This window comes from Bactrocera tryoni, chromosome 1, assembly GCF_016617805.1.
Source record: "Bactrocera tryoni isolate S06 chromosome 1, CSIRO_BtryS06_freeze2, whole genome shotgun sequence".
Classification (NCBI taxonomy): domain Eukaryota; kingdom Metazoa; phylum Arthropoda; class Insecta; order Diptera; family Tephritidae; genus Bactrocera; species Bactrocera tryoni.
In genome coordinates, this window is record NC_052499.1 from 13151575 (window position 1) to 13175593 (window position 24019).

At 33.2% G+C, this 24019-nt stretch overlaps 4 protein-coding genes across 16 annotated transcripts; 2 read left to right on the top strand and 2 right to left on the bottom strand.

The window, feature by feature from the left end:
* Positions 1-518: 518 nt before the first annotated feature.
* LOC120766201 (zinc finger MYM-type protein 3) lies at positions 519-10445 on the bottom strand. Of its 5 annotated transcripts, none has more exons than XM_040091564.1 (12): positions 10406-10445; positions 8467-9534; positions 8146-8406; positions 7773-7847; positions 5756-7566; positions 4353-5389; positions 3924-4294; positions 3585-3710; positions 3379-3500; positions 3170-3299; positions 3008-3107; positions 519-2943 (listed from the first exon to the last, which is right to left on the bottom strand). In XM_040091564.1, the coding sequence occupies exons 2-12, from the start codon at positions 9482-9484 to the stop codon at positions 2769-2771; spliced, it is 5226 nt and encodes a 1741-aa protein (XP_039947498.1). In that variant the 5' UTR covers positions 9485-9534; positions 10406-10445; the 3' UTR covers positions 519-2768. The 5 variants fall into 5 exon arrangements, with proteins under 5 accessions (XP_039947498.1, XP_039947495.1, XP_039947496.1 ...); XM_040091561.1 differs by lacking the exon at positions 10406-10445 and adding an exon at positions 10224-10399; XM_040091562.1 differs by lacking the exon at positions 10406-10445 and adding an exon at positions 10032-10123.
* A 1106-nt stretch (positions 10446-11551) lies between these two features.
* On the top strand, positions 11552-12751 carry LOC120774729 (BTB/POZ domain-containing protein 3). Of its 5 annotated transcripts, XR_005705264.1 has the most exons (4): positions 11556-11660; positions 11724-12183; positions 12250-12621; positions 12652-12751. XR_005705264.1 is itself a non-coding variant. In XM_040104511.1 (3 exons), the coding sequence occupies exons 1-3, from the start codon at positions 11647-11649 to the stop codon at positions 12538-12540; spliced, it is 513 nt and encodes a 170-aa protein (XP_039960445.1). In that variant the 5' UTR covers positions 11552-11646; the 3' UTR covers positions 12541-12751. The 5 variants fall into 5 exon arrangements, 4 of the variants coding, with proteins under 4 accessions (XP_039960445.1, XP_039960418.1, XP_039960429.1 ...); XM_040104511.1 differs by having other exon boundaries at positions 11552-11660; positions 11724-11931; positions 12250-12751; XM_040104484.1 differs by having other exon boundaries at positions 12250-12751.
* Positions 12752-12949: 198 nt separating this feature from the next.
* LOC120774694 (lethal(3)malignant brain tumor-like protein 3) lies at positions 12950-22831 on the bottom strand. 5 transcript variants are annotated; one of them, XM_040104451.1, is made up of 7 exons: positions 22646-22784; positions 20507-20764; positions 20252-20438; positions 19307-19839; positions 15589-17598; positions 14974-15518; positions 12950-14908 (listed from the first exon to the last, which is right to left on the bottom strand). In XM_040104451.1, exons 4-7 carry the CDS (start codon positions 19749-19751, stop codon positions 13502-13504), a joined length of 4407 nt encoding a protein of 1468 aa, XP_039960385.1. In that variant the 5' UTR covers positions 19752-19839; positions 20252-20438; positions 20507-20764; positions 22646-22784; the 3' UTR covers positions 12950-13501. The 5 variants fall into 5 exon arrangements, with proteins under 5 accessions (XP_039960385.1, XP_039960368.1, XP_039960376.1 ...); XM_040104434.1 differs by having other exon boundaries at positions 20252-20764; positions 22760-22831; XM_040104442.1 differs by having other exon boundaries at positions 19307-19832; positions 20252-20764.
* On the top strand, positions 22557-23853 carry LOC120774781 (short coiled-coil protein A). The gene is made up of 3 exons (XM_040104561.1): positions 22557-22650; positions 22999-23115; positions 23173-23853. Exons 2-3 carry the CDS (start codon positions 23049-23051, stop codon positions 23511-23513), a joined length of 408 nt encoding a protein of 135 aa, XP_039960495.1. The 5' UTR covers positions 22557-22650; positions 22999-23048; the 3' UTR covers positions 23514-23853.
* The last annotated feature ends 166 nt before the right edge of the window (positions 23854-24019 follow it).

Here is a 24019-nt window from a genome sequence, read left to right on the forward strand (position 1 = left end):
TGCATATTGTAATCTTTTTATATAAAATACAGCATATGTACATACGTACGTGTGTATAACAATTTATAATTACTCTGTATCTAGAATCGAAAGCGATTTCAGAAGTACATACATATTTCCAGGGCCGTGGAAAGAAAATTGGGGGCCCAAGAATGATTGCGTGAGTTTCTGGGTCAAAAAAGTCCTTAAAACATTGTTACAAACACCGGACCTCCCTGAGAACCTCGGGCTCGGGAGGAATTGTTCCCGATCTTAAAACCCGCTCCCCTCCTTCACTGAGTATGTATATCAATAGCTCTTTAAGGGCAAACATATTTTTAGGAATTTTCCCATCTTTGGGAACACTTTATAGGAAAAAAAAGCGAATTTTTACGAAAAAGTTGTGTAATTTATTATTGTAAAACAATTGGTGCAGTAATTTTGAACTTATTTATACATGAATTCATTAAGGTTAAAAAATTGAAACCCACCCTACCTCTCCCTTAAACCAGTAGATATTCCCATTCGTCAGAACTATATTATGATTGGTAATTAATTTTTATTTTAATTGTATCCTTTAAAATTTACAGATATAGCTTATGGATCTAATTAAAAACAAAAAATAAGGAAAACACCTGCATTCTTGAATTTACTCTTCGAATACAAACGCCATTTACTTGCCTTATCTTGTTTAATGTATTTATCAGCAACAAAATGAAATTCTTCTTCTTATTGAAATTATTACAATTGTTAAAATACTGCATTCATATTGTTGTTGATTTAAAATATTTCATTACAGATATATTTTCGCTTAATTTTTTTATTGCATTTAGTTATTTATTAGTCACAAAACACATATGTATATTACTAACTGTACTTAGTAGGGACAACAACGTTATTTCGTTGTGTGGTTGTTATTTTTATACATTGTTTTTCATTATAGACGGTTATTATTAACTATATAAAAATATATGTATGTGCTTTTTAAATTCTCAAGTGTTCTATTTTGTGTCCATCGGTGTCTGTTCGTTTTTTTGTGATAACAAAAATTGTGTTATATAATATTTGCAAATGTGTTGAATAGACAAACTCTGTTTAAAATAGCTCCAAATGGAAAAAAAATAAAATATGGCTTAATTATAGTGATTGCAAGAGCAACAATGAGTTTGAACATATTCAATTACAAAAGTTATCGAATACACAAAATGACATATACTGTACTCAAAGTCGCAAAAAATCATGTGTTGAATAAATCAATGGTTCACTTTGAATTACAATGTCTATGCTGTGGTTTATTGATAAACAGCAAAATTTGTTAAATATTTTATATACTATTGATAACAAAATCCCGTTTTTAATATTCCTTAAATTCTACACTTTTAATTCAAAGTATTTGCAGTTTTTGTTAGTGTATAAAGTTGAAATTTCAAAATGCAGATAATATAAATTTGCTGCCTTTCGGATTTTATTTTTGGAAAAAGCTTTAGTAACCAAATATTCGCCATGCAAATACAGGCCAAATATAAATGAAAAATACGTTAACAAATTAAATATCGAGCAAATATATACATATACATTTATACATGTGGCATTTCAATTTCGTCTGTGACTTTATTTACTTGATCATAATAATAATAACAAAGTTCAATTTTAAAAATAAGCCTACAACCTAATAATAAAATCCAGAATCTTATTTTATCAACGTATTAATGATAAACCTTTTCATTTGAATGTGGTAAAATCATATAAATCAAATGAGAATTGAAATTATTATCGGTTAGCTTTTTAGCACAAAGTTTGTAAAATTCTTAAAAATACAAAACTCACACTAAACCCCCATACAAAAGATTACAGCAAGTACAATAGATATTTTTTTTTAATTATAAAATTAAAGAGTGTTGCTACTTATTTTAGAAATAGGGATAAAACAGCTCTATGTTATATATTTGTATAACTGTTCTTTAGGGGGAGTAGGGTTTTTAAATTTTGTATGTCTTAACTATTTATCCAAATTTACTGATAACACTGTATGTTCACGAATATCTTGAGTGTGACGCATTACTGGTGTACACTTTCGAGATTTCTATATTTTGCGATTTGAGTAGCCACACTTTTTTTATAATTTGTGTCTACTAAATAAATTGAAAAAAATAAGTGCTACTACACAAATTAATTTCTATAACTTATGTTACATGATGCCAAATTTATTCAATGTTCAACTTGTAGTTACAAATTCTCAAAACAAATTTTTGGTGCCTTTCCTCACCTTTGATTTGTGCAGATGGCTTAACTAAATCTAAACAACACATTACCATACAAATAAAAAAATAGTTCGTATTCGTACAAACACTAAGTAATTATGTGTGTATCTTTAATATTTTTTAATCGATTCCATATATGTATGTATGTATAATATTCAGAAAATTATTATCTCACTATTTTTACTTTGATATTAGTACATTGTACATATGTATAATAAATTAAAAATATTTTATCAGTTATAGTAAATATGTACCCAATTATCGTTTCCTTATTTAATTGCCTGAAGCTGACTGAATGCATACAGTATAGAAAAACGCTGTTCCACATGTCTGTTCTAGTAAATAAGAACTTTAGTCAAGCTGCGCCTGCTGTTTTTATCCTAAAGGCGGAAATAAACAACGCAATGCATTAATGGCCGTCTGCAACGCTGAATGCTGTTGTTGGTTTGTATGGCTGCGGTTGTGACTATTAGAGATTGGTGTGTTGGTGCTATGTGTGCAGCTGCTGCTTGGCAAAACTACATCGTATTAACTCGTCAGCAGTGCAATATTGATCTCCTTAACCATCTTGACACGATGCAGCATCTTTTGTAATGACTCCTGACTAAGCGCTTGAGTGGAATACCAAACCGGTGAATCGGGTACGCAAGAGCGTTCAGGTTGTAAATAAAATACATCATTGCGTGTTTTTACGCTTTCAGGACTACAAAATCGTTGTAAATGATTAGTAGATTTATTTTAGTTTATGAATTTTATTAGTGACTTACCATTTCGAGAGGTAAAACTCATAGAGACGGACTGGGCAGCGCAAAGGATTTTCTTCGTTCTCTTGCTGTTCATAAACCTTTTTCTTACGAGGGTTAGCATCTGCAAAAATTAGTGCAGATTTTAATTAAATATTATTGTTTTTATTTTAAAAGAAAACTTACCAAGACCAGCTTGTGGCGGATAGAAACGTAGAAGTACATTTCTGGTACCTGGCATTTTAGCATTTTGGGCTGAGCGTTTCCAATGTTTCATTATGTGAGAGAACGATAGTTGCATATGCTCTTCTACAGTCTATAAATTTAAAAATTTAAAGATTTCAAATTACAATTGAACCTCACTGACAGCATTAGATTTGTTTGATGTTACAAACCGTTAAATTGAAGTGTTTCGTATTAAAAAACATAAGTGTACTGAGCAGGACATGTGGTGAATGAGCGCCAAGCTGTTTACACTCCCATAAATGTTCCTCTTCAACTCGGGTCACAATGTACTCTGTAATCGCAATCATAATTTTTAATTAAGAAAAAGATTTATAAATGATTTTTTTATATTGTTATATTAAAAAAATCGTCTTACGTGAATCATTGTAGAGGACTGAAAATTTACGGGCCACTTCATCCAAACAGTCGGTGAAACGTTCATAGTATGGATCCGTGAAAATGTTATCAATTCTGCCATTTTCATACAGATATTGCTGGATGCCTAACAAAGCATATGAACACAGCATTTGCTATTAAAATTTCTTTAAAGGTTGCGCAATATTTTAGTTTGTAAAAAATTGTTTAATCTATTTTTTTAATATACATTTATTAATAACTACAAAATTTTTAAATTATTTATTCAAAAAAGTGGGGCACACACTTACTTACGATAGACGTATGATTATTTAAATGTATAAAATAGAATTTAGCTTACCTAAAACCAAGTAATATATAGTATCTGGAGCATATTCAGTGCCGTTTGGCTTACGCACCTCCTTTACAAACAAACATAGAGAATAGTTTAATTCGTCTGCGGTCATTTGCAAAAGTTCTGTTTTGAATGGTCGACGCCTGGTCGTACTTTTTTCGATGTCGGCATTCTTTGTCATTACCCATTGCTTCCACGCGTTCACACCAAAAGTATACTTCAAACACATGTTGGCGTCGGGTTTTTCTGCAGGTTGAATGGGTTGCGGTGGAGGTTGAGATGGTTCTATATCCAGTCTAGAACGTTTCACAGGTGAACGGTTATTACTTCGAGGTGATACTGGCGACGTTAAACCACCGCGTTTACGTCCACGTCCGCTAATATAACAAAACTTTATTTTAATATTGCATAAATATATCATCTAAATTAACAAACCGTTGTGTTTCCATTATATGGTGAGGTTGCTGTTGCATATGGTGAGCACTCATGTGGCTCATAGAATCATCGTGTCCCACCATACCTGGTGGTGGATTCGTTATCTCACTAGCAGTCATGGCCGATTCAAGATCAACAGCAGGCTGACCGTACTCACCAGTTGCCATTTTTAATGCCATCTGTAGCACTTCTTCACCATATGAATTGTTAGTCACTTCAACAGGTTGTACATCATTATTGTATTGTAACGGAACCAAGCTCGGTTCAGTTTTCACTTCATCTTCTGAATCCGAATCAGATTCGTGTTTTTCTTCGGCTACCATTTCAGCCATCATAAGCAATTCAGCTTCAAATGGATCGGCAGGCATTTTGTCTTGGATTTTTTTGATTTCCTTAAGAATGCCCTGAGCCGAATTTCGTGTAGTTGGTATAAATATTGGTACGGGTATTGGCAATGGTATTGGTACTGGTACCGGGAACGGTGCCGAATACATGTACATAGGTTGTGGCACATAAATCGGCACAGGTATTGGTATTAGCACCTTGTTGGAGTAGTCCTTACCAGTTTGTGTAGCTGTATTCGTAGTGTTCGGCGTAGTTTGAAATCCGACTGTTACCGTTTGTGGTTTACAACTGGTCTGCACATTTCGAACAGCAGGTGGATATGGAGGCACAGCAATAATTCTCGTTTCCCCAACACCTTTTTCCATATGGCCAGATACCGAATTACTCTGCCCTCGCTTTCCTATTGATTTAGCATTTGACGTTGGCAGATCTATTGGTGGTGGAGAAGGAGACGCAGTGTAATCTATTTGTTTTCTTGGTCGTCCTCTAGAGGGTACAATCATAGGAGGTGTGGTTATTTGTGGCACAGGTGGTGGCGAATCTAATTTTCGACCTCTACCTCTGCCTCGCCGTACAGTTACGTTACCAATCATTGTTTCGGTCTCACCACTTGCTAGAGAAGATACCGTTGATATAACTGGCATTGTAGGCCCCTTTTTACCTACAGGTGTTGTTTTTGCAGGAAGTTTGATCTGCAACAAATTATACGGAGTTAATTTTAAATCCAAAACTGTTACTCTCTTAACTGAAAAATAAATCGAGGTTAGGTTTTTTCAAACAGCAAATATAACGATACTTGCACAAACTCTTTGCTAGAGAGGGATGACAATATTTTTATATTCAATCTACTACGTTAGATAAATCGTAAATAAAAGTTGCCAAACAAAGCGCAATATAATTAAATAATCTATCAAATAATTATATTAATTTTATATTTATAGTATATATGTACATTTTAGATAGTTCAAATTACAAAAAAATATATATACATATATAAATAATATTCCGAGACGTTTTGATCTAAAAATATAAGCTGTTAATGAAATTATTATTTTTACCTGTATTTGCGGTTTGGTTTGTTGCGGCATCTTTAGTTTTACCCTCTTAGGCAATCCAGTGGGAAAAGGTACATTGTTTTTGTTAGATCCGCTTTGTGTCACAGTAGTGGTCTGTTGGGTCGATGGTGAATCATTTTCCAAAGTAAGCGGTGCTCTTGCAAATTGACTCTGAAACTGCATAACACACTGATATGTGCAAAAATTACGCATCGAAGCATCCGACATTGTGAGGTGGTATTGTGGTGTAGCGGAAGTGTTGCAATTGTCACAATTGGCAACAGTGCGGGAAAAAGCGTTAATAGATACACCGTACAAAGTTAAACAATTTAGAGAACACATTAGAATTTCTTGTGCATCTTGTTGTTTGTAGATCATATCGAAATTATATTTCTTTACTTTGCACCATTGACATGAGACAATACGCCGATTAACAATTATATACACATTAAGACAGACACGTGTACAAAACACTTTAGTTCGTCTTTCTGTATAAATTGTATATGACTCCGAGCCCTTGCGTTCAAAATACTTGGAACACATAGCACACTGATCGGCGACTATATTGCTTACGAATTTGAAAGCTGAAAAGCATGGATTTGAACAGAAATTATGTTCTTTACCATCCAGCATAATTTCGACACGCACTGGTTTATCATTATTACACACAGCACAAGTATCGTTACGAAGTTTCTTTTTGGGATTGCACATACTATCATAACGACGCATACAGGCTTGTGAACAAAAATCTTTAAATTGTTCCTTGTCACCCACTGGTGCAAGAAAGCCCTCACTGCCGGAAGAAATGTCCTTTTGACAACACGAACATGTTTTTAATCCTTTTTTAAACTCATTAAGACAAGCTGCACAGCAGAATTGACGAATGTCAAAACCAAATCGTACACAATATTTGCCTAGGGCAGGATGTGGTACTTCTCCATGACATGTTTGACAATTAGCACCGATTGTGCGTTGGTACTTGCCGAGACAAATTTCATTGCAGAAATCCATTGTTTCCCAAAGTAAATTTTTGTCACCTAACGTTACTTCATTGAAACATTCAGCACAACGACGCATAAAACTGGCATTTCGTTCTAATCGTGCTGCCTCCGCTTCAGCAGAGGTCCGAGCTACTACTCCCGTATCTCGCGGACCTTTTGTCTTTGTCACAGCAGTCGTACTGGAAGCAACAGTCGAAACTCCCGCTGAAGACGTTGTCGTTGCTGGTAATGTGGAACCAATGTTACGCACACGGATTGAATGTCGTTTCAATTTAAATTTTTCTGGCTCCTCAGAATTTAAAAGGTTGTAGCAAACATCGTTACAAATATAGTGATGCTCGTCATCCTGACGGAAGAAGTATTTACATAACTTTTCTTCCTTGCATTGTAAACATGTGTGACAGTTTGCATCTTTATCTTTCACATCAGATTTGTCTGCACCCGCGTCGCTGGGTTCACTCCCATCAATTTCATTATCTATTATATCGACGTCTTTTGCTTCATTAGTTAACTCTTCGATAAGAAACTTTTTCCTTCGAATGAAATACTTTCCAGGATGAGCAGATAAAAGGGCATCGCAACATTTTTGTTCACACAAATAGTCAAAATTACCGCTTTCGGGATTCTTAAATCGAAAGCCACACATTTTTTCGTTATCACACTGTATACATTTTTGTGTTGATGATATAATCCAAGCAATAATAATTTTTTGTGAAGACCCCATTTCCGTTGTATTTGTTTGCATTTCCTCTAATAAAGGTTCGTCTGCATCAGGCGCTTCTGCTATTTCTTCTGCTGCGTTTAGCTGCACTCCTATATAAATATAAATTATACATTACTTTTGCAATTAGTTAATTCGATTAAAAATTAAAAAAAAAAAAAATAAAATTTAAATATATTTATTACTTAACTTACGTTAATAGAATGTTAAGCCTTATTATAGGTAATTATAAGAGTATACATTCATTAATTATGATAAGACAAATATTATCTTAGTAAATAGTATTTTAGGCGCTCACCTTCGCTGCTGCCACTACCAGCATCAGCGGCTTCAGCTTCAGCTCCAGCTGATTCAGCTTGAGCCTTGGCTTCGACTATCCAAAAAAAAGAATATTTTAAATTTACACTATTGAATTACATCTATCTAGTGAACAGCTTAAAGTGAAACATATGTACATATGCTAAAATGGATATTCTTTTCTATAATATTTTATACCATACTCAAAAATATTACTCAATAATAGTATTTGAAAACAACTTAGTAAATTTGGAATAAAATAAAGGAATTAATCAAATACTGAAGAGTTTAACTATAAACCAAAATTTGACTTCTAAACATAGGATGTATAATCAATAGTTTAAAAATATCAATAATTTTAAATCGGCACTCACCTCTAGCGTCACTAAATTCGGAGTCATCTTCAATGGCAGCTGAGGTATTTTTTTCTGAAACCGAATTTTCTTCAGCTACAGCGGCATCAACAGTGACTCCTTCTGTATCTCTTTGTTTTTCAGCCTCTGCATCCTCTTTTTCGGCATTTTCCCGAGCTAAAATAGCTTGTTCTTTTTCTGCTTGTGTTACTTCAGACTCAGGGTCATCTGGTATAAGACAAATATCCGAATCTTCTGGTTCTTGGACATTTTCAACTGGTTCTAAAATCAAATCGAACTCTCAGTAATTATTAATTTGAAATCATAAATGTGTATACATACCATCTTCCCGTTCAGTTTCAAGTTCAGGTTCTTCACTTGTAACTATTTCCGTGATTTTATTTGTGTCATCGGTATTCTCTTCAGTAGCATCGAGTTGCTTGCTATCATCACCAACTACATCAGTAATATCGCCGTCTTCATTTTTACTGTTTTCTTCTTCTTGTGCTGCTACATCTATATCCGTTCCTTTTTCGTTAACATCACTCTCAGGTTTACTATTGTCATTGCAAGGCGCATCGTCTTCCAAGGCTTCAATGGCTTCCATGCTAACATCTTGCTGTTCAACAGTAATATCATGACTTTCTTCATCAACTGATTTATCAGTACCCTTTTTTTCATTTTCATCTTCAATAGCAGCATTTGTTGTTATATTTTCTTCAGGTGAGTTAGTGATTGATGGCATATCCACATCTCCATCTGTCGTTTGCAAATCGACCGCAGGTTCACTCATTGCTCCATTATCAGCTTGATTATCCGCATCCTTCGTTTCAACCGTCTTGTCAATTGGTTCCACAGAAACATCCAACTTTTCTGTTGCTGTTGGCAAAGTCATGTCCGACTCGCCCAACATATCTGATTCATCGGTGGCTGCATTATGACCTCCACCAGATACGTTCGCGTCCACTTCTTCAAAATCTGTGGACTCCTGGGTTTTATTGTCTACTGTCTCAGGTTCTTTATTTTCTTCTTCATTGACAATTTCACCTTCAACACCACCACCCTCATCACCATCGTATGGGCCACTAGCCAACTTCTCCTGTGTGCTACTGCCTTCATCTTTAGGTACACCTGAAGAAGTTCCATTTGAGTTTTCATCGACGTCAAATGATCCTTCCGAAATTTGTTCGAAATCCTCGTCGTTATTTCCTTCTTCAGTATCTTTCGTGACGTCACCTTCCACGACTTTGTCGATTGAGGCTTGTGAAGTGTCTTCATCTAATTTCGGTGGTTCGGACTCGGGTCGAGCACTAGACTCAGCATCAGTGTGAAACGAGTCTAAACTTGAGATTTCCTCCATTGGAACACGGTTGATTGATATTTAAATTGTAAGCAAGTCTTAAACATTAACTAAAAAACAAAAGTTTAGTTATAAATAGAAATGAATAATATATATATACATTAAAATGATTATAAATGAAATATGAAATGATGAAAATTCACGACGAACAATTAACAAATATATTAAATTATTCACGTAATTGCTGTATAGTAAATGTTTTCCCGCCGTTACAATACAACACATTACATACATAAATATATGATGTTTGGATGAATTTAGTAGAGTCGATATTTGATTTAAGCTCATCAAAGAGAAAACTTGTTTACATTATAAAAAGCGATTTATTTTAAACAATAGTCACAGTAATTTTCATAAACTAACACAATTCGTAGACGGACCCAATGGTATCGAGGTGTATGCACAGTGTGGCTACCCTGAAAGTACAGCACGCACAGTGGGAGCAAATACTTGTATAAATACCACATTAACTGCCAAACCGTCCCCCTCACAGGTGAAATAGACCTTTATTACCGGCGACATTTTTATTATACACATATGCACAAACCTTTCAATTAGCGAAAACTTAAATCAAATATATTCCACGTAATAAATAGCTTATTACTTTTGCTTCAAACGAATTTTACTGATTGCACGATATAATACGACTTTCAACAGAAACAGCCCAAGATACGGAATGAGGCGGAAAAGTAATGACATAGGAACGAAACGATTTGTCGATCTCGAGAACTAAACTCACTTTTGTTGTCAATTTTAGAATTCCACAACGTTTTTAACACTTTTATAATAAACGTGACTTAATAATTTTTATGACAATAATCTCTCTTAAAACTCAATTTATTGTTTACGATTGTTTTGCAGAATTCGCGCTCAAAACCTTTACACAAAATTGTTATAAATAAGCGCAAAATTGTGGTTTACCTCCTATCGGCTTTGCAAGAAACATAACTCTATCAATTTCCAACAGTGTGGCTGTATTCTACTGTGGAAAATGGCGCAAGTAGAGTTGTCAACGCTGGAAGCGTTCGGAAAGTTATTCGGCAAAAACATTTATATTATTTCTTTTATTTTAAATATTTATATAAATTGCACAATAAACTAAATAATTACAGTAAAAATATAACTTAACTATATCGAGCATCATCAAGCAAAATACCTTAAATCTCCTAACTTATGTGGTTAACTGCCATGGTTTCAAATTTTTGTAATAGATCAAAGAAGTAAAAGAACAAAAAGAGTGGCGTAAAGTATAGAAATGCAATGACAAAAATTTATATAAAATATAAAATAATAATTTAGCACTTCTACCTAGAGGAAACATGTCACTATTTGATTTATTTATTCCTATAATGAGGATTTTTATATATTCATGATGCGATAATTTGCAAATGTCACAAGACAAAATGGCTGATTAGGAAATAAATGCGTTTCGATTTCACCGTTCCAATTTATTATACATACACATTTTTGCTCTTCATGTGGTTACGAAATCACTGGTCCTATTCAATATATATACATATATATATTTGTAACGAACTTCTTATAAAACGAATACATGTAAACCTAAGCGAAGTACCTATTTTTATCACATCACCTTTTACAAATACGTACGAATATGCCTCTTATTATTTTATTTTTTGATTGTAAGCAATTATACAACCCTGAAAATCAGTAAAAGATTCACATCTATTACACTAAAACAATAAAAATACTATGATACAAATTCGAATTAGTTTCTACAGGTTTATAAGTCAAGTAAAATATATTCTATGTATTAAAAGCAAGTATTTTAACAGAGTATTTTAATTTTCTAGCTGATAGTAATTGCTGTGACCACCGCAAAATATTTAACAAAGTATTTTTACCCATCATTTTCTGAAAGACTCTAAGATTATTGGTTTAAAAAATATATATGTATTTAAATTTGTAGTCTATATGAAGTATTTAAACTCGTATGTAGGTATAAAATTGGTTAGTTTACAAAATTCCTAATTTGTAATAGAGGCAATGTATTGTTTCCCTCTAGAGAAGAAGAAGCAATTTTTATTTTAGGGAAATTTCTCACAGTTTGTTTTGTTATAGTTACTTCTGATATCAACTCTTCAAGATCTACGAATGTTATTAAAAAACAAAAACAATAAATACAGATTCTTAACGTAAATATGTTTTGTAAACGGCAAGTAAATTTTGGTTTTTATAAGAGATATATGTATATTAATAATAATAAACACCTTGACAGCAGAATGCCTAATAGTAAGGAGAGGCGTATGCGACTTCTTCAAGATGATCAGCATCTTACTGACTGTGAATTTCTTGTCGGGGATTCACCAGATAAAGAACCACAACGCTTTCGCTGCCATAAAATGATTTTAGCTTCTGCCTCTGAAGTTTTCGAACGAATGTTTTACAGTGAGTTTAATGTTGATGGACCAGTACGTATAACAGAGGTAGATGGCAAAAGTTTTGAACGCTTCTTACGCTATGTTTATATATATGAAATAGAAACAGAAGAATTTCTATCGCTGAAAGAGTTAGGTGAATTATTGTATTTAGCAGACAAGTACATGATGCAAGATTTAACCGATGAATTAGTAAAACATTTGAAACATAAACACAATTGGGCTATAAGAGATGTGTGGCCAATGTTTGATTTGGCATGCCTTCATGAAAACTTACCATTATTATTGTTATGTTATGAGGTATTTGCTGTCATGGGCAGATATTTGGTTTTTATACTTAATTGAATGTGCGACTCTTTTTTTTAGGAAATAACAAAATACGTCGAGACGCTGTTATCTGTCGACTCCTTCTATGAACTGAATGCCAACCATCTGAAACGAGTGGTGATATTAGTTTCGCAACAGCCACATATATCAACAAAATTTTTTCTGCAAAAGCTAGAGGAATATGGGCGTCGAAATAAGTTGCATGAAAATCGAGAATCTGAACAGTTTTTTAAATTGGTGGAAGCCGCATGCCTGTTGGATTTCAACAAGCTATCAAAAGCAGATTATGAGTCGGGACCTGCACAATCATATTTGTTTAACAAAAAGTAACCAAATTATTAGATGTTAATTTAAAAAACCTATTAGCCGTTAGATTCGTTTTACATAATATCATTATATGTATGTACATATGTGTATTTGTTATTGATTATGTGTTTAAAGAAAGTAGATAATGCGTAATAGGTTTATAATTGAAATTTCAATCCAAAATGAAATATTTAAATCGGCCAAATTAAATTGGACCTTATGGTCTGCAAAAACATTGAAAGTTTTTTCTTTTGAAGCAACAAAATTAAGATGAACACAGCTATATGTTGTAGCGGCAGAAGGCATTCCTCAAGTAACTTGAAGAAATGCTGCCGGCTTTGCCGGATAAAAATTCGTTTCCGTTCTCATTACGTAATCGTGGTAAAGGTGATACACGTTATCGCTTTCTATGAGTTAAAATTTGTAATGTGGATAAGATTTACTATATTTATTATCATGATCATTTCTTTTGATTTTTCAATAAAAAATCTACACAGTGTAAATTCGTTATTTACAGATCAATAGTGTGGATGCTGTAAGCTTCCGCATTTCGGGGACTTTCCCATATAATAAGAGTTGTAAATTCAATTTTACATGGTTTGCTTTGATACTGGCTAAATTTGCAAACTTAATAACGAAAAAGTATTGCCTGGAAGAGTTGTAAGAGCAACAAATTGTATGTTTCTATATACATTAATATGGCAAAAATATTATAATAACTTATTTGCTAATAAAAACAATTTTAGGCAAATCTAAAATATACAAACGCATCACCGTTCTCTAATATATTCAGTTGCAATTGCTTTGCAAACAATATTACCAATATGGATTAAAGAATTGATGTATTGTAATTCAATAACAATAGCATATATACATATTTATGTCTTTGTTATATAAATAAGAAATTAACGTGTAATGTACATATTATACGTATATCCATGGAAAACAATCTTGGCTGGGGGAGCACACTAAAATGAGTATGTTGTTAATTGCTACTTTGGGTGGTGCCTAACTTTACATTGAACTTGAGAACGGCCAGTGTGCGTAGTTGAAGAATGCACGAGAACAACTTTACGGCGGGTCCTAATTTCAAATCGAGAATTTCGGTAAGATCGGATTGTTGAAGCAACAAAAGTGCACTACCATCGACATCTTCACGCAAAAACATTGCAGTTATGTCGGCATTCCGTAGTACACATTGAACGAATGCACATGTATCCTTTGTTGACCAAAGCAGGGGGTTGCGTTTAATACGTTGCATATCGAAAGCGACATTACGTTGCCAAATATTATAGTTCTGTTGCAGACGCGGACCATAGTCACAGAGAAACTCTTTGGCAATCTTTATTTGTGGAATTAGAAGAGATGTTGATTGTTCCGCAGTTGTACTGTCTACCGGTTGATAAATTCTTACAGCAGTTGCAATGGACTTGTCCGTGTGTTCAGTTTTTATTAAGGATTTTTGTTGATGTTCTCTTGCAGAACCAATTTCAATTCTGTTTGCACTTTCTTGCGGAATTTGTTTTTGTTTTTGCTGTTTTTCCTGCTGAATTACGTGACGTGTTTTTATATTATCCAAAAGTTGAATATGTTGCAATATATCCGCTTCGTTCAAATGTGGCGGTTGAGATGGCTGCGACTGCTTCCATTTTAATGTTGGCTGTTTTTGCTTCATATCTCGCTTACCCATTATTTCTGAGCGTACAATCTCTTCATGTTCCAAACGCGGAGGCTTTTCAGTTTTCTGTCGCCAGTTTTCCGCCGTATATGGACAACAATCTTGTGTCGTATGCGTATTTATATAAAGCCGTTTGGCATTACCGATGCCGCGACAACCAAATGTTGAGCAAACCATCTTGGTTGAGCGCATTCTATAGCCAGGTGGAGGTTCTAGATCATGACTAGTTGCATCACACCAACCAATCGGATGCAAATCCGCACTATCATCTTCCAACCAAAAGCAATAATTACTTGGCCAGCAATCCAGATGTAACTTAACGCGATGTCCTTTGCGACCGATAACTGTAGCCGGACGTATTAGTGAGGGATTACGTGGATCAACAACTTCCAGTTTCATATTCGGCTTGAAATCTATTGGATCGCGGGTGGAAAACATCTCTTCTGTTGCGGCCATGCCACTGCCATGATTTTTTATATAGTCAGCCCAAGAGAATGTAGTATTTTCAAATTCGGGTGGTACGATTAATTGTTGTCTTCCTACATGCCAGCCACAAGGATGTATGTAGGGTGAACTAATATCCACCCAGTAGTCGTAGCAATCATCCCAACCATCAAAATGTACACGTATGCGATTGTCTAACACATCCGAAACGGAGGCAACACACAGCTTACCGGTGTCGTTAAGATCCTCGGCCTCCAAATGCATTCCAATCTATGACAAAAAAATCATTATAAATATGTTTTAATATAAAAATATTGAATATTCAAATAAAGTACCTTAAATGGATTATGAGTACCCAGGGATACATTCAAATGTGTAAATAGGGCACGTTGCGCTGCTATAGCTTTACATTCTGCTAAATATTGCAGCCAGTTAAATTGATCAATAGTTTTACCCTTTGGTGGCTGCAAAATACGTTTGGTTTTCGTACACCAACCTGGTGGAAAAATGTCCATGGAATCGGCATTCACCCAGAAGTCGTACATGTATTCATATCCATCAAATGTTAACTTCAAGCGATACCCTTGTATATCAACAATCGTGCATACACAAAATAGTGAACAGTTCTCTGGATCAATAGCTTCCAATTTCATACCAATCTGAAAACGATTGGGTCCAGTTGGAAATGGATTAATAAATAGATTTACAGGTGCCGCGATGGCATTGAATTTTTCTGGGAGATATGTGGACCAACGGAAGGATTTTTTACTGGGAGCTGGAACGTTTGATTCTTGGGTTTTTCGCTTGCGTGAAAAGGTTGTATATTCCTCATGCCGGCGTTTACGGGACTCTCGTTTCAAACAATCTAAAGAACAAAATTCTACAAGAAATACAAATTAATTAGCTATTCATAGTACTCTTATGATCAAGCTCATTTGTGTATAAATTACCTGGAGCCAAAAAATCCAGTGCTGGTCCATGACAATTACACCGCCTACATAAATACAATAAGCCATTGTGATTTTCACTTAAATATGGTACCGATTCTCGCTCATAAATAGGCTTTTCGTAAGCTGTGTGGATACGTGTTCGTGGCGAGCAACGTTCATTTATTTCAATAAGATTAAATTCGTTCAATTGGAAGCGCATATTAGTGCCACGTGCACTACCGACACGTTGATTCCAGGTTAGCATATTGAAGTTGGATAACATTTTTAAAGCACACGATAATGCGTCTTCTACAGCGGTTGTAATGGCTTTTGCAGGAGGTGGTGCTGTTAACAAATTGCCAGCAGCTGTCGAAGTGCTGGGTTGGTTTAGATTGGCTGACATGTTTTTGGTAACGTTCGAAGATGACGGCATTTGTAAATCATCATGCAAACTATGGTGACTGGAAGAGGTAGATGCAGATGATGTTGAACTAACGGAGATTTTTTCATCACAATAAAGTGATTTTTCTAACGCATCTTGAGTGTGTTCTACAGAGGTCTGGGTATCTTCTGCTTTTGAGTCCTGAACTAAAGTTTCGGTCTTCTCAAAATTATCAGTATGTTGCTCTCCTGGGTCAGTTTCAACATCATTAATTATAATTTCAAATTTTTTTGATGTGTCCTCAATATGGTCGTTTTCCATACATGCATATTTTTCCGAAATTTTTTCAGAAGATGAAAATGTTGGTGGTTCTTCTATTTTGGGAATATCTGTAATAACCTTTTTTGTAGCATTATATAATGCATTTCTATCCGTATCTTTGAGTGGTGGTGGTGGTTTCATGTTGTTTTCAAACTCTTGTTGGTTTTCCATTATGTCTTCAACAATTGGTGATCCTTTGATATTATTTTCTTTTTCTTGATTTATTTTTTGCTCTTCACCAGCTTTTATTTCGTGATTCACCTCATTATAATCAATTAAATCTATGATCTCATACTCGTTTTCAATAACATTGCATTTGGAATTCAATGTTTGTTTACGTCGCGGAGGACTAGCTTTATGTTTTATACTTTTTCCTTCAGATGTGGTCGAGTGACGACGCTCTGACAATGTATGTTCAGATGTTAGCAAAGAGGTTTGTCTCTGTTTCACCATAACTGGAGCGTTCGTTAGGTGGACCTCCTTGAAAGCACAGCTCAGTGATTTGGACCGTTTTGAACGAGGGCTGGTGCTGCTTGTAATAACTCGTTGAACAGGGCGTACTTTAAGAAGTGATTCCTGTTTTTCAACAAGTTTTGCTTGTACCACTACAGGTTTAGACAGATCGATCTCTACCTTAAACGAGCTGCTATTATTTACCGTTAAATTTGTAACTGAAGCTGTTTTCGTGGCGGGCGCTTTTGTTTCAATTGATGGCTCTGGTGATGAAGTAGATGATTGTTGAGGTATATTTTGTAATCGGTTAAATGAAAAATCTGTAGAACACTCATCAGTTTTTAACTCCTTGCGTATGTTACTTTGGCTTATTATACTTGAATCACCTGCTGCCAGTTTGGCAGCTTCTGAGAGGGGGAGTTTAGCATTAATAAGAGGTTGTAAAACACTTGTATTTTGTAACGCATTGATTTGTTGAGACGGTTTCTTTAGGATTGTAGTTATACCGATTGAGCTTGAGATATTTGATGGAGCAGAAGATACTGGTGCTTTCATCAGCGTTGTTGTAGATTTGTTGGAAGTATTTTGGTGCTTGACACTTCCAAGATTGGTCATTGTTGATGACGACTTCAGAAGAGTTTGAGATGAATTAGGAGTATTGTTTGTATTTGTTGAGGTTGATTGTGTTAGGACACTACTTTTTGGTGGGTTCCCAACTACGATTTGTTTCACAAGTTCCTGATTCAATATTGTTAGAGAAGTCAGCTGATTCCCATTCTCAACCTCGCTGCGAGTTGATGTGCCAACCGTGCTTTTGGCGCTCCCAGGTGAAGAATATTGTTGTCGATTACGGACTAGTATAGAAGCTGGGATTACTGGAATGAACAAAATTTATTAAAATAGATTATAAACTTAAAATATTGCAGTCCTGCATCTAGATATATTTATTTAACAGAATAGTTACACATATATTTTTTTAAGTACCATGTGTTTTATTTATTTTTCACGTAGACAAATTCGTTGATATATTTGATAAATTATTCTAAATAGAGAATTGGTAGAACACCAGATTTTGATAATATCGGGTGTAGTAAATGTCAAATTACATTTTTAATTTTTTTAAGCTGTTAGTATTCTTTATTGCTTTTTACATTACTGTGATTCAAGATGCAACTTTCAATTTTTAAGCAACAAAAATGTACTTATGCATCTTAATAAAAACGAACAGTATGATGATGTTTCCATCAACCACTACTATAAATACTATGCACATAGTTTTTCCCTGACATAAAGCAATGTTTTCGTTTAATATTACCTTTATCTAAACAAAACTCCATTCTTTAATCACAATCGTTACACTTTGGTTGGAGTATTCAATTGAAATAAACAGCAAAAGTTGTTAAATAATAAGGATGCAGGTTTGTTTCTTAATACTTGCATTCACACAGAGTTGCATTTATGGCTAGCGTTTCTGTATATACTAAGGTCGTCGTTTATTCGTATTGTGTTAAGTCTTGAAAATTATGCTAGTTTTACGTATGACCTTAAAAAGCTATATATTGCGAGGGAAAATATGGTATATTTATAGAACTCAAGGACACCAAATATGTATTTTTATATAAGAAAGGCTTGATAATAGAAATTTTGATTTCATAAAAATTCGACGAGAAAAATGTTTGTAACTTTGTCTATAGATTGTGCATATCGATACAATACAATACTTATCCTACACATTTTGTTCTGAGAATCAAGAATTAATGATATAAACTTTTTTGACGACTTTCTACAGTCAGTAACACAACAAAATTGTTGTACTAGTTTTCGATCACCTTAATGTACATCTTTATTCATTGTACATAAATATATATTCATATGCATAAATACCCACATTCACATACATATTACACGTTTTGTAAAAAATGACGAATTCCTAATATGATAAAAATGCGATTATTTAGATAAAGCTTTTTATTTATATGTACTATATCTAACTTATTCTCCTTAATGATACTTGTATACTTTTTTCTGATCTTAAAGTTTTCAATAAAATATGTATGTACATATGTATATAAATGCATGTGGGTTAATGGTTGAAAATATTAAGATTATAAAAGCGTATGAAAGTATCCATTATTAAAGGTATTACTTAAGAAATGTTTCAAAATATCTGCACAACAATTCCGTTCCACTTTTCTTACTTGTGTTTAAAATATTATATCACATTGAATGTGCAATGTGTACATATTTAACAATCTTTGAATTTACAAACTTTATATTTGGTTAGAAAGGCTCTTAAAAATCAAAAATAACTTGATCCGATAAAATTATTCAATTATGGCTAATTACACACTTTTTTGGACACAATCAATTTGGAGTAGCGGCAAAAAAACGATTTATGTTACTCATATCCATTTATTTAGATACATTTGTCCATTATGCGTTACATAATTGATTGGTTCAGAAAAATGGCAGCTACCAAAATGATGTTAAGCACAATATACACATTTGTTTTAATATAATTAAAGAGCAGATAACATGCCTTTGGAATAATATTGAACAATTTGAAAACCAGTTGAAACTTACCAGAATTATGTAACATTTCCAAAACTTCTCCTTCTACTTTGATATTTGTTCCATCTGCTTGGTTCCCTATACTGTTTGGCGTGGCTGAATTTCCACCTCCATTAACACCAGTGTTAATAGGCACTGTGGTTGCTGATACCGATATAGTAGAGTTATGAGCATTTTTTGACATTACAAAACCTGCGTTATTTTGTTGGCTATTCATGACGTTGCGGGCACATGTAATTGCGTTTATCATAGAGGGAACAGATGATGAACACGTCTGCATTGTATTTACATTCCCAGTGTTCAGAGGAAACGGGCAGGGCTCAATGGCTGGTGTAATGAATGCCACTTGTGGTATAAAATTTAAAGTACTATTGCTGTTTAAATTTGTTGTCTCAATATTATTTGACCTCCGATCTACCAGATTTGTACAAGTAGTATCTTCTTCACTAACATTCATAATTTGTACTACAGGAGTCTTGAATTGCAATGGCAAAACTGATAGAAGTTCCCACTAAAATGAAATACATATAAGCGTGTGCTTATATCTAATGAAAAAATATTGTAAATATATTGTTAATCAGTTGATTACACAATTATAATAAGGTTTTTATTCATACCAAATGTACTCTATACTCTTTCTTAGTTTTAGTTACTTCAGGATCAGTTACTTAAGAACGATTCGAGTTTTTGTTGTTCATAAGTTGATAATGTTGATGAAGTAACTATTGACTTTACATTGGCCTTGACAGTTGAGAAATCAGTAATTAAATATGTTTTTTTTTTGTTTTTAATATTTAGTATATGGGTATGCAGATGCATTTCTTGTTTTAACACTTTAATTATATTTTTACTTTTAAAGGTTGGAAACATTCTTGGCACAATACGGTATAGTTATTTACATATTTTCTTGTATATACATTTTCAATAACTTTTATTATATTTTTATCACATTTTTACCTGTCGCGGTTTATATCCGGAAGGATTCTGGGCGCATTTAAAAGTTTCGCTCTGCTCCTCTAAACCGCGGATGGATTGAAACGAACAAAATATGATGGGTACAATGCTGGCAACGATACTGCGACGTTGACTGCGGCGCGTTGGTAGGGTGGCTGAGCTGCCTCAAACTTTTTCAAATTTTTTGATCCTGGTATCAAAGTCAAAAGCCCGCTATTATTTAATTATTCTATTTTCTGTATACACTATCTAAAATACCAAATACACTCCGTACAAACTCGGTTTTCAATAAAAATTGTGTTTCTCTCTGACAATGGCAAATCAAAATAATGAGTATAAAACGCAGCAATGTTTTTGCAAAGTGCTTGTATTTGCTCTAGTTGAACTAAAATCGTATTGAATGATTACCAGTGTTGCGTTGTTTTTGTGCGCTCGTGTATTCTTTAATCCCGTAGTATGTTCCTCACTTTTTGTCGCAGAGGAAGTCAACTTCTTTTATTGCATATTTATGTAACCCTGCAAATGAACGATTTTTGATAAAAGTTTTGTTTTTTAACTTAAGATAAAGAATTGGTAAACATAGCTCAAAACAAATGTAATCAAAACTAGTTAATTCTCATTCATAAATTGATGTAAACAAGTGCTGCCAACCATAGTATTTTTTTTACGAACAATGCATACCAAATGTACTCATATTTACATATGCATATGTATATATTTTGAAATATTAATAAATATGCAACATTTTTATTTTTGGAAATAACTTAAGGACTTAATACAGCATTTGAAGTATTCGCAAGAATAATAAACATGTATATGCGTGACATATGTATGTATATGTCTGTCATTATTTCATATGTCGAACATAACCTATAAAGATACCTTTAAATTAGACTGGGGATGCTCATATTATTATATTATATTATAAATATTAGGTCACAAAATGTAAAAAATTCAAACCACTATCTTTGCCTTTAATAGTTATCTATAACGTTTGACTATGATTAATAATTAGTTATACTTCTTTTAGAATAGAAATAAATTATCAATTTTATTATAAATTTAAAATTTTTTCAATAGATAAATTGCATCGTGTACAAATGTATGTTTAGGATTACGAGATGCAATAGAGGAAAGTATATACTTACAATATGCACATATCTACTTGCATTTGTTTGTGTGTTTATACGTATAAAAAATGGCCTACAAAATAAAATTTTCATTTTCAAAATGTAAAATTTCTCAAATAAGGCGCGTAGAGTCCACAACTTGTATTTACAAATACTTTTTATTGACACCGTTGAACTATTTCAACGAAACAGTAAATAAATGTTAAGGAGAAAGAAATCAATACCAGTTTAAAAAAAAATGTTTTTTGAGGTGGTAAGAAACAGTCATTTTCGCAATGGGCTATATTAATACATAATTTAGTGGTACCTTTTTATATGCATATGAACGTTTTAATACATACATATCTACCCAGTTATGCATTATGGAAGTTATTTACATATTATATTAAGATACATACATACATGTATTCTGTGTTCGAATTGCGATTTATAGCAAGAGAAAAACTTGTAACAATTGATAGTAAGTAAGGAACATTTTTATATAATACAAATGTCGCCATCATTTAACATACATTTTCATTTTCTTATTTATATACATAGCATAATTTAAAGACACGTTGGATATTTCACTTTGGTGGCTTTTATTTTATAATTATGAACTTCGAGTCTTGGATTAACAGAGTTGAATTTAATAGATCCTTTGAAATTCTATGCAATTAGTGTACGTCATACATACATATGTATACGTATGCGCAATTTCAATTCACTACAAAAGTATAGTGTATATGTACATACAATATGCATTATTTGTACACATGCATGTTAATGGGAACGCAATGATTAAAAGATGCAGCGCAACTTGATATATGTATGTACATTAACAGGACAAACCCCTAGACACAGTAGCAACAAAAGGTACCCATGATAGGCAGTGAAAACGACTGCATTTAAACAAATTTTACTGATTTTAAAAAGTGAAGTTATTTAAAATATTTAATTTGAATGAGCTTCAATTTAATTAAATGCAGTTATCGATTATTATTTTAACAATAATATAGGTCTCGCAAATACTGATAGCAAATCGATGCATTGTGTGTAAAACTTTAAATAACGAATTTGATATTAACCTGCCAATATATTTAATCGATATAACAAAAATACCTACTACCGAAAATGAAAGAAATGTAAAAAATATACATATATGTATGTATATCTGAACATTACTATTTTTCAACATTCCTTACATACATTTTCTTTTATAACTTCCGTGCCCTAGCGGAACACGCAATAATATCCGCTTATAATGCCTAAGTGTAATAAAACTTACCAATGGTATGTGAATATATCACTAAAAACGAAATTATAATTGAAATATGTAACTGTAATTATTTTGCTTTAAATATTTTTTTCGCAATTGTTCTTTAGTTTTAATATTGCTCACCTTTCTTTTCTTCCCAAGCTATGTATGACAGTGCTTTACTTGTCGTCATTTCAGTAGCTTGAGCAACCCTGCTACTGTCAATCAATAGAGTAGTTTGGTGAATATTATTGAAGAAATTTGAAGAAATTGAAGATTAGATCATTTATTTACTATTTAATTAGAATAAATATATATATATATATATATATATATTTCATAAAATCTACATTTACTAATAAGTAATTTCGCACGAGTTATAGTACGACAATTAAGATATTGAAATTCAACATTCACTAAGAATTTTAAAAGTATGTCACTAATCGATAAATTACAAGAGCCTGATGACAACATACCATTGGCCGATGAGGACACACAAGGTATATAAAATATGAAATTGAATTTGACAACAACTTACTATATATAATTTTTTATAGTGATTATTAACGATGATGATCCACATCAACATATGCCAAATGGACATTCGATGGATTCGCTCCGCTCGTCATTTACTAACCGCAGCTCCACCCCTGACTCATCACACAATTCATTAGAAGTAGATGTAAGTCCCGATGAGAAGGAAGAAAAAGCTCGCCTTATTACACAAGTATTGGAACTGCAAAATACACTCGACGATCTTTCACAGCGTGTTGATTCTGTAAAGGAAGAAAACTTAAAATTACGTTCTGAGAATCAAGTGCTTGGACAATATATAGAGAATTTAATGTCAGCTTCCTCTGTATTCCAGTCAACAAGTCCAAATGCAAAAAAGAAGTAAAACATTAACAGGACTAATAGTAGCTCCTTAGGCGGTTCGATTAGGCTTAAAAATAAATATATTTTTTTTTCATTGCTGAGTTGCAAATGTTCCGATGTTCAAATAATCTAGTGTAATTTCTATAAGTTTATTTCATCAAATTTTCCTTACATTATTCATTAGTTTTTAACAAAAAAATGTTTATTAATTAAACACATTTTTAGCATACAGTACACAGCGCTTTGCACACATTTACTTCGCGATACCAAATAAAATGCCTTTAACTGAACAATAATTTTTATTAAAACACAAGCCTTTTCCACAAACTAAATATATCATACTAACCCAAATTTTTGTCTGACTAACGCTTTTGATGTTTTTTTAGATTTTGAAATTTTTTACAAATAATTGAATTGCAATTTATTTCGTCGAAAGTAATTGCAAATTGAAAGGAGATTTTGCAAAAAAAAGGTCTCCGTTAGGGCCTTCTGCAGGAAAAAACTAATATATGAGCAAATTTCCTGGCT

Bases quoted from the DNA above. Each gene is read 5' to 3' on its own strand.
- LOC120766201 (XM_040091564.1), bottom strand. From the start codon at position 9,484: ATGGAGGAAATCTCAAGTTTAGACTCGTTTCACACTGATGCTGAGTCT. The intron at 4,295-4,352 runs GTTTGTTAATTT...TTGTTATATTAG, and splicing joins CATATAATGGAAACACAACG to CGGACGTGGACGTAAACGCG. The intron at 3,501-3,584 runs GTAAGACGATTT...TTGCGATTACAG, and splicing joins AGTCCTCTACAATGATTCAC to AGTACATTGTGACCCGAGTT.
- LOC120774694 (XM_040104434.1), bottom strand. From the start codon at position 19,751: ATGAATGTTAGTGAAGAAGATACTACTTGTACAAATCTGGTAGATCGG. The intron at 17,599-19,306 runs GTAAGTTTCAAC...TGTTCATTCCAG, and splicing joins GGAAATGTTACATAATTCTG to TAATCCCAGCTTCTATACTA. The intron at 15,519-15,588 runs GTAATTTATACA...TATTTCTTGTAG, and splicing joins ACTGGATTTTTTGGCTCCAG to AATTTTGTTCTTTAGATTGT.
- LOC120774729 (XM_040104484.1), top strand. The intron at 12,184-12,249 runs GTATTTGCTGTC...TCTTTTTTTTAG, and splicing joins TATTATTGTTATGTTATGAG to GAAATAACAAAATACGTCGA.
- LOC120774781 (XM_040104561.1), top strand. From the start codon at position 23,049: ATGTCACTAATCGATAAATTACAAGAGCCTGATGACAACATACCATTG. The intron at 23,116-23,172 runs GTATATAAAATA...AATTTTTTATAG, and splicing joins GGCCGATGAGGACACACAAG to TGATTATTAACGATGATGAT.